Raw genomic sequence first — 14,006 nt, 5'->3', positions numbered from 1 at the left:
CTAAGAGAACATTCAAGTACTTGATGAAAAGTAGCTAAAGTACCAATATTAATCTCTGTAGTTTTTGTAAACAGAAAAAGCCAAATCTTTTATTGATGTCCAAAACTCAATTGGATTACACAAGAGTTAGCTTCTCTCGATGAAAATGTAAAAAATTTAATTTTATGCCCAATGCTTGAAACATAGTGGTTGCATTTAATAAATTCATCTTAAACTTGTTCACACTGTTAATTGAGAATGTTGAAAAAACAGAAGTGAACAGAATTGTCTTGAGATTTTTAATATTCACTTGAAATAGCCTCAGAAATTTGAATTTCTTCACCTTTGCGCGTCTGCAACTAATGCAATTCTATCAATCAAAGTAAAGTAATTTGCAATTACTTTTTTATGATATAATTTTAAACTAAACTTGGGCAGAGGCCGTTTTACTGAATTTAACAATTGTATTTTTGTGATTAGTGATCTTTCAGCTAGTTTCCTGAAATAGTTCCTGACCATGAAAAGGATTTGGTTTCTATGTGCTAGAATTGATTTTCTCCCGCATTGTGAAATTGAATTTGCTATGGAACTGCAGCTTCTGATGATTCCAGATTTACCTCTTCCCAAGTTAGTTTCTTCCTTCATGATCTCAATGGGTAAATTTTTAGTTTAAATATTTACAGTTGAAGCTCGTGTGTATCAATTCTTTTATGCGCAGGTCTTGTGATAACAATGTTGGGCTGAATTCACGGGAACTTTTATCGAACGCAAGAGCGGCGCCTACGAGTACGAGACGCTCTTTGAAGTCCTGGATAACATCGAGCCTCCCACTCGTCCCACTGACAAGCCTCTTCGACTTCCCCTCCAGGTTAGTGTGGAAAAGTTGTGTTGCTCTCTAGTTGGCAGCATAGAAAAATTATACAGAAGATGTCTTGTTTACTACCTATAACGCTGGGGGCTTGGATATATTCGCGTTTGGAGACATTCTACATTCGTCGGTAGTTATTTTTTTCCTATTAGTATCCCATCAACCTATTTACAGCAGTCTTACTGTCTAATAAACCATTCATGGCTGCTGTGTCGCTGGAGAGTTGGAGATACCGCCTTTCCAACTTGATATCCGAAACGTTTAAACCTTCTTTGTCATGTAAACCTTTATACCTTCATCTGTTACTGTAGATTGAGCTACCAGATTTTCATAGCGTGGGAAAACACTAGAGTTATTATTTTAACTTTGCTTTTTGGACAACATAGGTTAAAATGGCCTCTATTCTGTGTTGGAAATGATGGCATTTTTGTTTTACAGTTGAAAAAATCTAATGCGAGCCTTTTGCAGAATAGTAGTCTTATTCACTTCAGTTATCAATATAAAATTTAAATTTTAGGAATTATTTTAAAGTGATCTCGTTAGCGTATTTGTAAAGTTAGGCAATGCTATACTAGATAACTGGAAAGGTTAAAGGCTTGGATAAAAAAATTTTCCTGAAAAGATTATTAGATATTCGCTGTCCATCTGCAATAAAATTAGTCAAGTTAGCGTGACTCCGTTTGATGTTAAATAGTTTATGGACAAATGAAAAATTCTGTGAAATGTACATGATCATAAAACACAATGAATCTCGTACCATGTTGATTTAATTATTTCGGTGGCCAATAGTTTTCTATGCTCTGATAAGCTTCCTAGAGTAAGGACTCAAGGGTTCCTTGCACCAGATGACTAGAGGTTTTTTCTTCCCGCAGGATGTTTACAAGATTGGCGGTATTGGAACGGTGCCCGTTGGTCGTGTGGAAACCGGCAAGATCAAACCCGGTATGGTGGTGGCTTTTGCTCCCAACGGACCCGTGACTGAAGTAAAGTCTGTCGAGATGCACCACGAAGCTCTCCTTGAAGCCAATCCTGGTGACAACGTTGGATTCAACGTAAAGAACGTGTCCGTGAAGGATCTGAAGCGTGGCTTCGTCACTTCGGACTCGAAGAACGACCCCGCCAAGGAGGCTGCTGATTTCCTTGCGCAAGTTATCGTTCTTAACCACCCTGGTCAGATCCAGGCTGGATATTCTCCAGTGCTGGATTGTCACACCGCTCACATTGCGTGCAAATTCGCTGAGCTCGTGACCAAGATCGACAGGCGTACCGGTAAGGAGCTTGAGGCTAACCCTAAGAACGTGAAATCTGGGGACTCGTGCATGGTGAAGATGGTTCCCAGCAAGCCCATGTGTGTCGAATCATTCCAACAATACTCTGCCCTCGGTCGCTTCGCCGTGCGCGACATGAAGCAGACTGTCGCCGTCGGTGTCATCAAGGATGTCACTAAGAAAGAGGCTGGCGCCAAGACCACTAAATCTGCCGAAAAGGCCCTGAAGAAGAAGTAACGGTTCAAGGACTTCATAGTCCGAAAACTGTCGCGTTCTATTTTTATAAAGTGGTATTCTGTTTTCGCAGTACAGTGGAAGCGTAGAACTCATCGCTTTATTTATCCCTGCACATCAACTTAACTCAACCCTTAATACTGGAAATTATTTTTTGAATTTTTTGTTTGAATAATTTATAGAAAATGTTCAAATATTCATTTGTAGTTGCATGTGAAGAATTATGGCTCGGTTCCATTTAGAAGCGTTCAGATTATTTCAGAATCTTGTTTTCATAAGTAACAAATGACGCAATACCATATTGAGTATTTTCAGTACTCACTTCATCGATTAACATTTTTAGAATGAATAGCTCAATTTTCTCTGCTATGATATCGAGCCGTTATTTGACACCTGGTAGCGGTGTCTTCGATCTGGCGTTGCAAGCAAGAGAACCGAACGATATTCACGACTTCATATTTTTCATAACTTACAATTGCAATTTTTTTCTCAAAACAGACTAAAATCAAACTATCAAAGGCTCGAACAATGTTTACTAATGTTGTACAAGTGCTACATTGTCGTTGAGCCAACAGTTCACGACCGCTAAGGAGATAGTTACAGGTCAAAATTCAGGTTACAATGAATGAACATATGGTTGAAAGCGAGATGCACGCACAGATGAATTCAACTGCTCTTGAAAGCAGGTGTATTGGAAAGGTTCAAATGAGTGGGAATGTGTGTGAAAACAATCGATTCAAGTACGCGTGCATTTCGTAGCTTTCGTTACAATACAAATTTTTATCAACTGATAATTTGTCCAATCCATCCGATTTTTGCAGTAACGGTGACCAGTGGTATTTATCGTTTGGGAACATCAAAGCACAAGTTTTCATATTTAACATGTAACATCCGTTGGCATGATGTTCAAAATAAATAAAGGTACAAATATTCCTAATGTAAATAGCTCTTCACCTGTCCATTACAAAAAAATGGGTTATTTCCATTCATTGAAATCCATACTATTAGTATTAGTTTGATGGCGATCATATTGAGTATGAACATGTAATGACAACGGTCTCAATAGCTTTAGCAACTTTGCCCTTAAAAAAAATTAAACCAACAAAAGTTCAAACGGGATATCAGAATATAATGTTCTTGCATAGTGCCGCGATGATGTGCTTTTGCGCAGCACGCTCGGCATTATGTAAACCCGACCATCTGACAGCGGATAACATCTTGTCGCGTTCGAGAGTTGCCTGGGTCTGAGCGAGTTGTGAAGTATCTTCCTCATCCGAAATGGAGAACAAGTAAGTTGGACTTCGGATCAATTGCTCAAGCATCATTAACGTATTCAAGTCACCCTTGTGAGAAGATAAAAAGTATCAATTAGAAATGTCACAGCATAGCCGCACCAAGGATTATGGTTTTTCATTATTATTGCAAAATAGTAGCTATGCTTTGCAAACGGAAATTATTTGAAGTGAAAAACGTTGAACGAGATTTCTTATATCAAGTTATCCATCATGAACTGCTAAACGTCTTATTTTATGTTTCACCTATTGGTATAATATTTATAACCGTACTCATGATTCAGACGAGTAAGGCAGCGTCTTTTCTTAATTAACAACAAAATTTTTACTTAAAGACCCATAGACTAGTTGAACAGAGTATAACCGTTTTTAATATAGAATAACATATGTAAAGTTCAATGCTACCTGTCGGGCAGCCTCTTCTACAGCTGGCAGCCAGTGATGTTGCCAGTCTCGTCTGTCATGGGAGCTCTCAATCGCCGCTGCAACGAGAAGCTGGGCAACGTCTCGTCTCCCTTGGCGTTGGGCGGCTATCAGCATACTGGCGTACGGCAGGCGTGGCAGACTCCGCTGGCTGCACTCGAGGTACTGCAGTGCTGTGTTGTAATCTCCTGCAAATTTAAACGGGTGGGGGTATTTGTCGCAGGTAAAAATGTTATGGTGTACGTGTGAAATGAATTTCTATTGTGATTACTTGTAAATTTTATGCATCAGTGTTTGCGACATTTTGCGCAAGCAGAAGAAATTATAAATTATGATTGTATTGTAAAATGATGGTGACAAATATTTTTCCTGTATTAAAAAATATTATTTCATGTTTCAGGCAAGTTAATAGACATTCCTCTAAGCAGCACAACCATTAGTCACCATAGGCGGCACCATTATGCAACTACAAATGGAGCTCTAAAATTCAATTTTGCCATTAAATATAATTCTCTAATATTAAATATCATACTCTAATATTAAATATTATACTCTAATTATAAAAAATTATTTACCATCCTCAATAGCTGAAATAAAATCTTCTTCAGTCAGGAGGTAGCTGTGGGAAGTTTCCAAAGCAAAGGTTTCCATGCGTCGAATGGGATCGTAGTCAGGCAGTCCGGACAGAAGAACTTCCATTGCTGTCTCCGCACCATCGACTTGCAAAGAGCCCTTGCCATCTACGCCTGAATTAACCGCCAAACCTTGAATTAGTTTAATTTTGTTAGGTTTTATGTAAGAAAATATGTATAAAGTGACAGGATGGTGTGGCATTCAGCTTGTTACAAATGCGAATAGCAGCCAAATGGCGTACCTCGTTGCCTATGATGTGTTGTTGAGTTGCTACGTATACTACCTAGCAATACTGAGGGAGTACAGGATCATCACAATTTAAAATTTCGTTCAGTTAATGTATGATCATGACCTACCTCTAGATTTTTCAACGATAGCACAGTTGTCTTGCGTGTTGAATGACGGCGATTTGAATGAATCTTCGTCCAATTTACAAGTCAATGGTGAGGAATGCCCAGCGCTTGGCAGTTCGGGACATTGCGTGCTCCATTCCAAAAATTTTTCGCTACTTTTACCTTGAAAGCTGACATTTCCGCTGCTTGAGCAAAAACTTGCTGGTGACAAAGTCAAATCTTCGGAGTCGGTATCATAACCAAAGATATTCTCTAACTTCTGCATGAGGTGAAGATTGCGAGTACGTTTCGAGCTTTCTTCCTTCGTTTTTGTCGGGTCTGACGTACCAGAGATCGATGGCTTGACAATGGGAGAACTTTTAGCTCTCGTGGTATCTGTTGAAAAAGAATCTTGCGTTGTAACAATTTTAGGCAAGTGTTTCGCTCTTCCCCTTATATATGTCCGTTTATGATGATTTACATTCAAATCATGCAGTTTTCTCTTGGCCATCAAATCTTTACGACGTTTCTTTTCTTCCATTTTGCGATCTTTAATGTATTTGTTTTTGTACGATCGAAGACCCTGATCTGATCCCACTTCGGAGTCAGTGGAGTCATCAGGAAGAATCAGTCTTCGAAAATGAGATTTTTCCCTCCTAGGATTTTTATCGTTTTCCGAGTCTGATGAAAGGCCATCGACTTGATCACATTGTTCAAAATTATCGAGGTTTCCAGAGATTTTCGAGGGGGCGGCTGTGCGTTGCTTGTGGCTGCTTGTCTTGCATTTTATAGCTTTGTCCGTTTCGCAAAGTTTGCGAGTTGATACTTTTTTCCCGTGTAACTCTGCACTAGTGGAAGATTTTCCAGGAAGACAATGAAATTCACTTTGTTTCGCCTTCATATCGTAATTCTGACAATCGGTAGCGATCTTCTTTGTCGAATTTGTTCTGTTGACTTTCTCGCAAGTGTTCAGAGTTCGTGATGTGCTAGCTTTTTTGGAGATGACGATGCGGTCTTTTGGGGTAGTTTTAGTTGATGACTTGGGCTCGTACCGTATTTTGTCATCAATGAGATCATTCACGAATACGAGTTTCTCCTTCTGTGGAAGCATGATTCTTTTACCTCCATTAGAATTTAATTAATCTATTCAAGCTTAATTATAACGATAATTTGTCTTACATTTTCGATCAGTAAATAAATAAAAATTGATGAAGCAATGCATTCTACGATATCAAATGTGAACGTACTTAATAAAAACTTATTCAACACAATGGGGCTCATGCAAAATTTGAATGATTTTCATTTTAATTCCAAATTTCAATTTCATAATAACGACGCTCTGAACATTACACCAATATAATTTTAGACCAAATTTATAGATTATTTTAATAATTCAATTTAAACGCTGCTTCACCTGTTTTCTCGGAGTGGGTCCATCCAGTAACAACTTGGTAGGATCTGAAGGCGTACTAGAAGGAGGCGACAATCCAGAGCTGATGCTGTTGCGCCTGCTAGTAAATGAAATCCGTTAATTACCTCGTCATTGATTATAACTATTGTTAAAAAACTAAAACTTTCATTTCATGGTCAAAATTTGATTTGGCTCCACCCGCGAAATAGAATTTGATCGCATAAGAAATGTAATCGACATTTTCGGTCGATCGACACATTGGAAGAAAACTCAAGGGTAGACATAAAATTGACATAAATAATCGTAAAAATGTACTACTTGAAATCTGACGACAGAACCAACATTATTGGGTCTTCTGATTTTATGAACTACATGACACTAGTGAATGTGACGCACCCTTGAGTTAGCGGATGGCTGGTCCTGTACTGAAGTATGAGATCCGAAGCATGTCTTAAGTAGACTTCGCTCTCCCAAGTGGCGTCCTCGGGGCCCAAGCCTTTCCAGGCCACCAGGTAAAACCACAGCGCAGGCTAGCATAAGCAACCCGTGTTGCAGGATATCATTTATTATGTAAAATGAGCATAACAAGATATAAATTTTTGCGTAAATGAGTATTACGGGATACAATTTTTCCTTTCAAGATGAGCATTGCAAGATATTATTTTTCTTGTTAAAATAAGATTTGAATGAAAAAGAGCATTTTTCAAGTTAAAATACGCATTGCAGGAGAGCATTCTTCATTAAAAAGTTAGCATTTCAGCAGGTTATTATTTTTCATGTCACAATGAGCATTGCAGGATATTATTTTTCATGGCAAAATGCAACATTTTCAACATCTCTCAATTTTTCGGAGACCAGGGTTTAGTAACCGTATTCAATTTAAAAAATTCTAACATCTTGTTCAATATTTATAAATTGATTATTGGTCAAAAAATGCCTGAAGAGTTTCATTACTTTGGAAGGACTAAGAAACTGCGTTCAGAATGATAAAAAAATTACGGGAGCCACCATAGCCACCTTGATTTTAGCGAGAATTGTAGATCAACATTAGGATATTCGAGTGTTTATTAGTATTCTGATACAAGTATCGCTTTATTTTAAGAGATCAAAAACAGAGTTGCCGAACACACAACTGAAACTGGAGATTTAAAAAATATTGAAGGTAAGTCAGCGTCAACACTTCCAGATCCATCAAATGAACAAAAACTATGCTCGGAAAAACACAAAGCAGTCAAACGAATGCAGGGAAAAAATAAGAAACAGAGAACCGACTGACCTGGCGATGAGTGTCACACCTCATGCTCTGTATGCACTTCACTTCGCGGCTCAGGATGTTGACATGGCGGCACTCCACGTCCGCGCTGTCGCCCATAACTGAGCGTCGTAACTTGCGTTCCTTCACGTACGGACCAATCAAGTTGCTCACAAATTGAGACATGAAATTCTTAGCAGACGCTTACAAACGGATAATAATTACATAATGTAGATGTAGAATTAGTTGCAGAATATTAAAACTAGATAATGATCATATAGCAAAATGAAAACATACTTCAAAGCGATATCATAATTAAAGAAACTTGATTGTCACTCAATACAAAGTTGAATAAAGAGTAGGGAACGTGTCAAGAGATTTAATCCTATTAAAACGTATTTTATAATGAACAGAATTACCGTTTCTTGCATCTTTTTGTAGCTCCTGACAAATCTGCGCACAGTTTTTCTAGTTTCGAGTGTGAAGTTGTCAATCGGTTCCCACGTGTCTTCGATTGGCGGGAAGCCTTTCCAGCGAACTCGGTACAGAGGACCACCAGCGCCGCTTTCCCACTATGCAGAACATTGGAGTAAGTTCACATAGACAAATGCAATATTATTTGTCAGCGAACTAGTAGAAAGGATGAGTTTAGTTTAAACAAAGCTCTTTGTTTATCATTATCTGTTAATTATATGCTTGATGTAGTGGGACTGGATACCAAATCTGAAATTTGTTTACAAGGTACAACCTACGAAGGAAACCAAATAGACTTTTCTGAAGCCATGACAATAATTAAGCGTGTTAATGAGACAGAAATTTCGCTGGAAGCCCGTTTCTTGAAGCTACTATATTGTCAAAGATCAAGTTTCAAGATCATAAAATTTATTCTAGTTACAACTACAGAACAGAATAATCATCAGAACGATTTGAAATTTTTGAAATCGGAAAAAAACTTTGTCTATACTTTTTTGCACTGACAATCGACTCGTCGGTCGATGTCAAATGTGAAAAAACGAACGCCCAAATTCGCAGTTAATATCAAATACTGTATGCACCTCAGATGAAAAAAAAAAATTGAAAATTTAAAATGCATCAAATAATCTACGGTTACTAGCTTTACTTGCTAGATTGGGCTCACTGTCACTCACATCATCTCTCCACATGATATCGATGACACGATCGACTTCAAATACACCTTCCTCTCCCACAACAGGGCTGCGAGCTGATCCAGATTCCACCCGGTCCATTTTTTCTAAAATAAAGATGTACATTAAATAATGTGATAATGAATCACTCAATATGTAAAAAGATTCAATAAATTACCACTAAGTGCTCGTTCAAGTTCTACGAATTAGTGATTTCAATAAACGCACGAATATATCTGACATTCAATAGATTCCTAGAGCATGAAATAATTTAAATTAGCTGAAACCTTCACATTTTACTTAAATAATTATTGAGCAATATAAACAATAAACATCATAATTATAACATCAAACTAAACTATAACTGTACACCGCTATCATTCTTAGTCCCTACTTTCAAGTTGAGAATTTTACATTACATTTATTGGATCGTCAAATTATTTAAGTTTACCCCCCCCCTTGCATTGTTTTCTTTGTATTCCCACAGAGAGTTAATATAGGAATGGCTAAAACATTCACGAATTTAATTTGGCATCTGTATCATACCTAATCATGTGTGTATCAACCTCATTTAGTTGTTATTTTTGCAAACTCGATGAATTTCACTAGTGGAAACCAAATCAAATAGTTTCATCGAACAAAAAAAAATTCATAACTTTAGTTTAGAGCAACAAATTGTCAAAATATAGGTATTCATATCTAACCCAACGTCATGGTCGAATAATTTTAAACTAAAAAGATTACAACACTCATGACGGAATCTTGTTACACTTGAAATGTGATGTTTTTTTTAATTAGAATTATCATATATTAATCAAAACTTATGAAATAGAGTTCAACAGCCGCTTACGTTGAGCCGCCATCTCGAAGATTAACTTCAGAATCCCGATCGCGTCTCGCCTTAGCCTACATAGGTATTTTCTTCATTAATTTTTCAAACGACAAGTGAAATCAACACGTTCATATTGCTTCGCACCAGAATTTTATGAATTCAAATAAGCACACACAGGATAACACGATCACGATGTATAATTTGAGTTTTCATTGCAATAAGTATCCATTTGCCCGTTCATCAGTAAACAACCGGCAACTGAGAGAAGTAGCAGTGCCACTTGTTCTTTGATTAAAATCTAGGTTTCCGCCCAATCGAAGATAAAAGCTCTGCCAATAATTTATTCACCAACATAATTAAATTTGATTAAATTTATGATATCTTATTGCAAAATGATTATTGAATCACAATTTGTAGGAAATAACAACTTTTTAACGGCTTGATAGGTAATCGACTTGAATTTGTTTTTAGCAGAGGTATAAGTAGCTTTAACTAAAATGCCACAACTAAAATAGAATAAAAATTGGCGAAGATCGGCATGCTTAAGAGACGAGGGAATACATAATTATTGAAATTACGTTTACATTCGTGAAACATTGAGTTCAAAAAGGGGAATGCGTTCACCAACGTGCAAGTATGGTCGATCGCTCGGGGCCAAGGGACGTGTGGGCGAGACATTCTACTCTCATGCAGTCGTGGCACCGAAATGAAAAGGCGCGGCTTTTGCGAACCTTTGATTTAGACTTCAAGAAATTGGCGCTTGTTAGTTATCTGCTGAAAGGAAGTGAACTCCACCCAGTGGAAGACTTAAGAAAAATTGCGCTGGATTGTCAGCTTCAGAATTATTTTGGCTCGGAATTTTAGCCTCATTTGCGTACAAACTTAGTTAAATAGTTACAGTTATACTATAAAAATATAGCAGAGTAGCACTTTTTATGTCTAAGGTAATATATGTGATTACATGTTAAAAGCATGTTTCCGCACATTATTTTAAACCTGTCGTAGGACTGACAATTCAATCATGTTTGTCGATAGAGAGTTTGACAACAGTAATTAAATAGCTTCAGAGACTGAATAAACAGCTGATTCTGCACACCCTTGTGTTTTGATAGGTGAAAACTGCGTTATTTTATTGGAGATTAAATTCATATGAGGATATATTGAAATCTTGCTTTCTTCCTTAATTTATTAATCGACCTGACGATAAATTATCAACATCACATCCTCTTTGCAATTCTCTAAGAACTCTTCATGTTCGTGCATCTCGTGCAGTGTCATCTTATGCATGTCCAATCGATGTTGACAAGCGAATTCTTTGAAACTCTTCGCACCAAGCGCGTAGGAGTAAACATGTGTAAGCAGTGTCGCTGTCATGTTCTCGTGTGAGTAACACGTCATCTTCTCATCGTTAACTCCTTGTGTAGGTTAGCTGCAGCGTCACGAGCTTCAGGCCAATTAAACGGTATAATGGCGGACTAGTCAACAGACAGCAGTATCTACGTTATCTATCTTGTTTATTTGTCGACCGAAATTCACTTGCATGTAAAATGAAAATAATGAAACAAAAATGTAATCTTTCATGAAAATCAACGCTGAAGGTTTGAGGTGTCGAAGATTGTTTGATGATTCTTCCCACACAATAGATTAAAAGTAATCATGAGAAAAAATCACATTAATTTAATTTTAATCTCTATCATAGAAAACGAATACAGTATAGACAAACTAACTCTAATTCTAGATGAATTTAGTAACATTTGTTACATCAGGTGTCTTATTTTTAGCTGCAAATTTGTCTGGACTGCCGTGGGATGCCACCAGGCAACAAGCTTCGATTCCATCATGCGAAGGTGTCCAACACAAAACAATTCCTTGAAATTTGAGTGTGTTGCGTGCTCGGGGCGTGTGCTTTACAGATGTCCGTCAATACACGCCTTTGGCCGTCAAAACATGGGTTCCTGATGAACTGATCAGCAGATCTGTTACCTCAACAGTTCGGGCATGACCCGCTCACGAGAGCTCTTTATGGTCCGGTCTGATCACCAGATACACTAAACTTCAAAACGAAGCTTGTGAATTTATGAGAGGCAGAGCGACGAGTCTTGCGTTGCGTTTCAGACAATAAAGAGGCATAATGTACGTATTTTTCAGGAAAATTTTCAAGCATTGCATCATATTTGAGGACTGCATGCCTATAATGCTAATTATATCGTATATAACACTATTTATAGAAACTTTTAACTTCTGATTTTTATAGATTAATTTGAGCTGTGAAGGCTTCTTCGGAAACGGCTTAATTATGAGCTACTCTGTACGTGATTATGTGTGGAAGATAAGGCTGCGTTGAATTTAAATTGTTTATAAATTTTTACGCCGCTATTCAGTTTGCATCAAACGAAATTTCGTTATAATGCCTGCTGCACATATTAGGTTAAAATTATTTTAAAAAGCAATTTTGTTTGCGCCAGTTTAACTGACCATGGTTCATGCAAACATTAAAAAGCTTAGATTTTTATAGTCTAAATGTCACATAGGTAAAATGTAAGCTGTAATTTGAATTTAATTCAAACATTAACAAGGTAAGATTTTTATAGTCTAAATGTGACATAGGTAAAATGTAAGCTGTAATTTGAATTTAATTAAGCATTTCGTATAAACCACAATTGAAGTATTTTTTAGCGCATTTTCTCATTTATGGAAAAAATGCACTATTGTGCTCGCCATTTCCGTCTGTCTGTCTGCCTGTCCTTCCGTCCGTGACCTCAAGTTTTCGTCGATGAGAAAACGCGCTCTCTGTCACTCATTGTAGTGAGTACTGAGTTATATTTTTTAAAATTTTTGGAAGCCTTTCTAGTTTACAATAATGTGTTCAACAAACTCGTTTATAGACTTCAGAGCTCCGAGGAAGGATATGCTCAATTGTGCAGATGATTTTTACTTGCATAACTTATATTTATTTAATCCTTATTTGATTTTATATAACTGGTAGGTATATAATTGCCCTATTTACTTCTCATAAGAATGGACATGTTTGATAATGCATGATAATGCAACTTTCAATCGAACTTACCTCCTATCCTTGGTTGCATCTACATTTTGAGTCAGAAGGAACGTGAATATTGTTTATAGTTTTAATAACGATTTACGAAACTTCATAGAGCTTGATATTCAAAATTATGAATTCGATGTTCAGCATAACTAGCCACAAACGTTAAATTTGAATTCGTTTCTGGATGCCTCGAGAATTCGAGGTTAAAACTTCCACAAGACGTTTATAAACTGTTTTTCGAAAAAAGAACGAGTATGTTTAAACCACATACCTTTTCAATCATTATAATAACATCATGATATTCGAAATTGAATTTATAGTAAAATGCTTTATCATCCAGCAGTTCAATAACACACACGCAAGACAGGTAATAAGCAGTCAGACATGACTCAGAGGCTTGCATGAGCTCGCTGATCTTGATTACAGTCTCACGGAAAAATTGCTGTCTTATAGAGCTTGACACGCCATTTACGCAAGCTTTTGTTCATTGACATGCGTGATCTGAGTGACCCGGCATCCAAGATTCATGAGGAGAATCAATATTCATCCAAATTCGGCATCTGACCGATTCATCGAAACTTCAATGCATCGTAAATTAAATTCCTGGCGACACCGCGAGGTCCTGCCCAGTAATTTGTCCACAGGCCATCATTTGCCGGGTTAGGAAAAATCTTCTGGGTTGATTTGAGATGGCGGAAAATTGTGAATATATTCACCATTTTTCGCAGACGCACGAGCAGATAATCAATTGTTCATTGACAAAGATACTACTAATCGAAAGTTCATCTCATTTGAATGTTTCCAAAACAGTATTTTGTAGTTAAACTCCTCTAAAATAACATATCTTTTCGAGATGCATCGATCATGTTTATGAAATGGCTGAGCGAACAAAGCCTGTCGATGTTTTCATTTACCTGTTTGGAGCGAAAAATTTTTAAATAAATGCCGTGAAGTTCGAATCAGATCAAATTTAGTTAATATGAAGTGTGGATTAGAATATGACTTGAATATTTGAGGAAACTTTCAGACATTATATTAGAATATGTTCTACGTGTCGAAGATTTATAATTGAATACTAGGTTTGATGATATGATAGGATACGTTAATTGTTAATCTAAAAATCTAATAGGTTATTCCTTCGCAACACTTCACGAGCATAACATATACCTATGCATGTGGAATTGCACGATGCACGAACGAGAAGAAAGGATTGACAGTCGAAACAAAGAAATTTTTTTTTGTAAGAACCGGCTGTTGCGATTGAAAAAATGCTGGAGTACCTTTGCTGCTG

General features: G+C 37.1%; 2 protein-coding genes across 4 annotated transcripts; one reads left to right on the top strand and one right to left on the bottom strand.

Moving 5' to 3' along the window:
• Positions 1–674: 674 nt before the first annotated feature.
• LOC108669586 (elongation factor 1-alpha-like) lies at positions 675–2,440 on the top strand. The gene is given in 3 exon segments (XM_018156966.1): positions 675–743; positions 746–847; positions 1,720–2,440. Coding segments are annotated over 3 exon segments (789 nt in total). The 5' UTR covers positions 675–689; the 3' UTR covers positions 2,353–2,440.
• Positions 2,441–2,868: 428 nt separating this feature from the next.
• LOC108669585 (M-phase phosphoprotein 8) lies at positions 2,869–9,937 on the bottom strand. Of its 3 annotated transcripts, none has more exons than XM_047881668.1 (10): positions 9,688–9,937; positions 8,841–8,944; positions 8,112–8,264; positions 7,717–7,836; positions 6,837–6,970; positions 6,444–6,540; positions 5,054–6,128; positions 4,640–4,828; positions 4,047–4,252; positions 2,869–3,692 (listed from the first exon to the last, which is right to left on the bottom strand). In XM_047881668.1, the coding sequence occupies exons 1-10, from the start codon at positions 9,698–9,700 to the stop codon at positions 3,471–3,473; spliced, it is 2,313 nt and encodes a 770-aa protein (XP_047737624.1). In that variant the 5' UTR covers positions 9,701–9,937; the 3' UTR covers positions 2,869–3,470. The 3 variants fall into 3 exon arrangements, with proteins under 3 accessions (XP_047737624.1, XP_047737625.1, XP_018012454.1); XM_047881669.1 differs by having other exon boundaries at positions 4,640–4,810; XM_018156965.2 differs by having other exon boundaries at positions 6,444–6,537.
• Positions 9,938–14,006: the final 4,069 nt, after the last annotated feature.

This window comes from Hyalella azteca, unplaced genomic scaffold, assembly GCF_000764305.2.
Source record: "Hyalella azteca isolate HAZT.00-mixed unplaced genomic scaffold, Hazt_2.0.2 contig8562, whole genome shotgun sequence".
In the NCBI taxonomy this organism is placed as follows: domain Eukaryota; kingdom Metazoa; phylum Arthropoda; class Malacostraca; order Amphipoda; family Hyalellidae; genus Hyalella; species Hyalella azteca.
Note: the sequence above shows the minus strand (reverse complement) of the source record. Positions and strands in the feature narration are given on the sequence as shown.

Bases quoted from the DNA above. Each gene is read 5' to 3' on its own strand.
- LOC108669585 (XM_047881668.1), bottom strand. The intron at 6,971-7,716 runs GTCAGTCGGTTC...TGCTTATGCTAG, and splicing joins GGTGTGACACTCATCGCCAG to CCTGCGCTGTGGTTTTACCT. The intron at 3,693-4,046 runs GTAGCATTGAAC...TCTTCTCACAAG, and splicing joins TAGAAGAGGCTGCCCGACAG to GGTGACTTGAATACGTTAAT.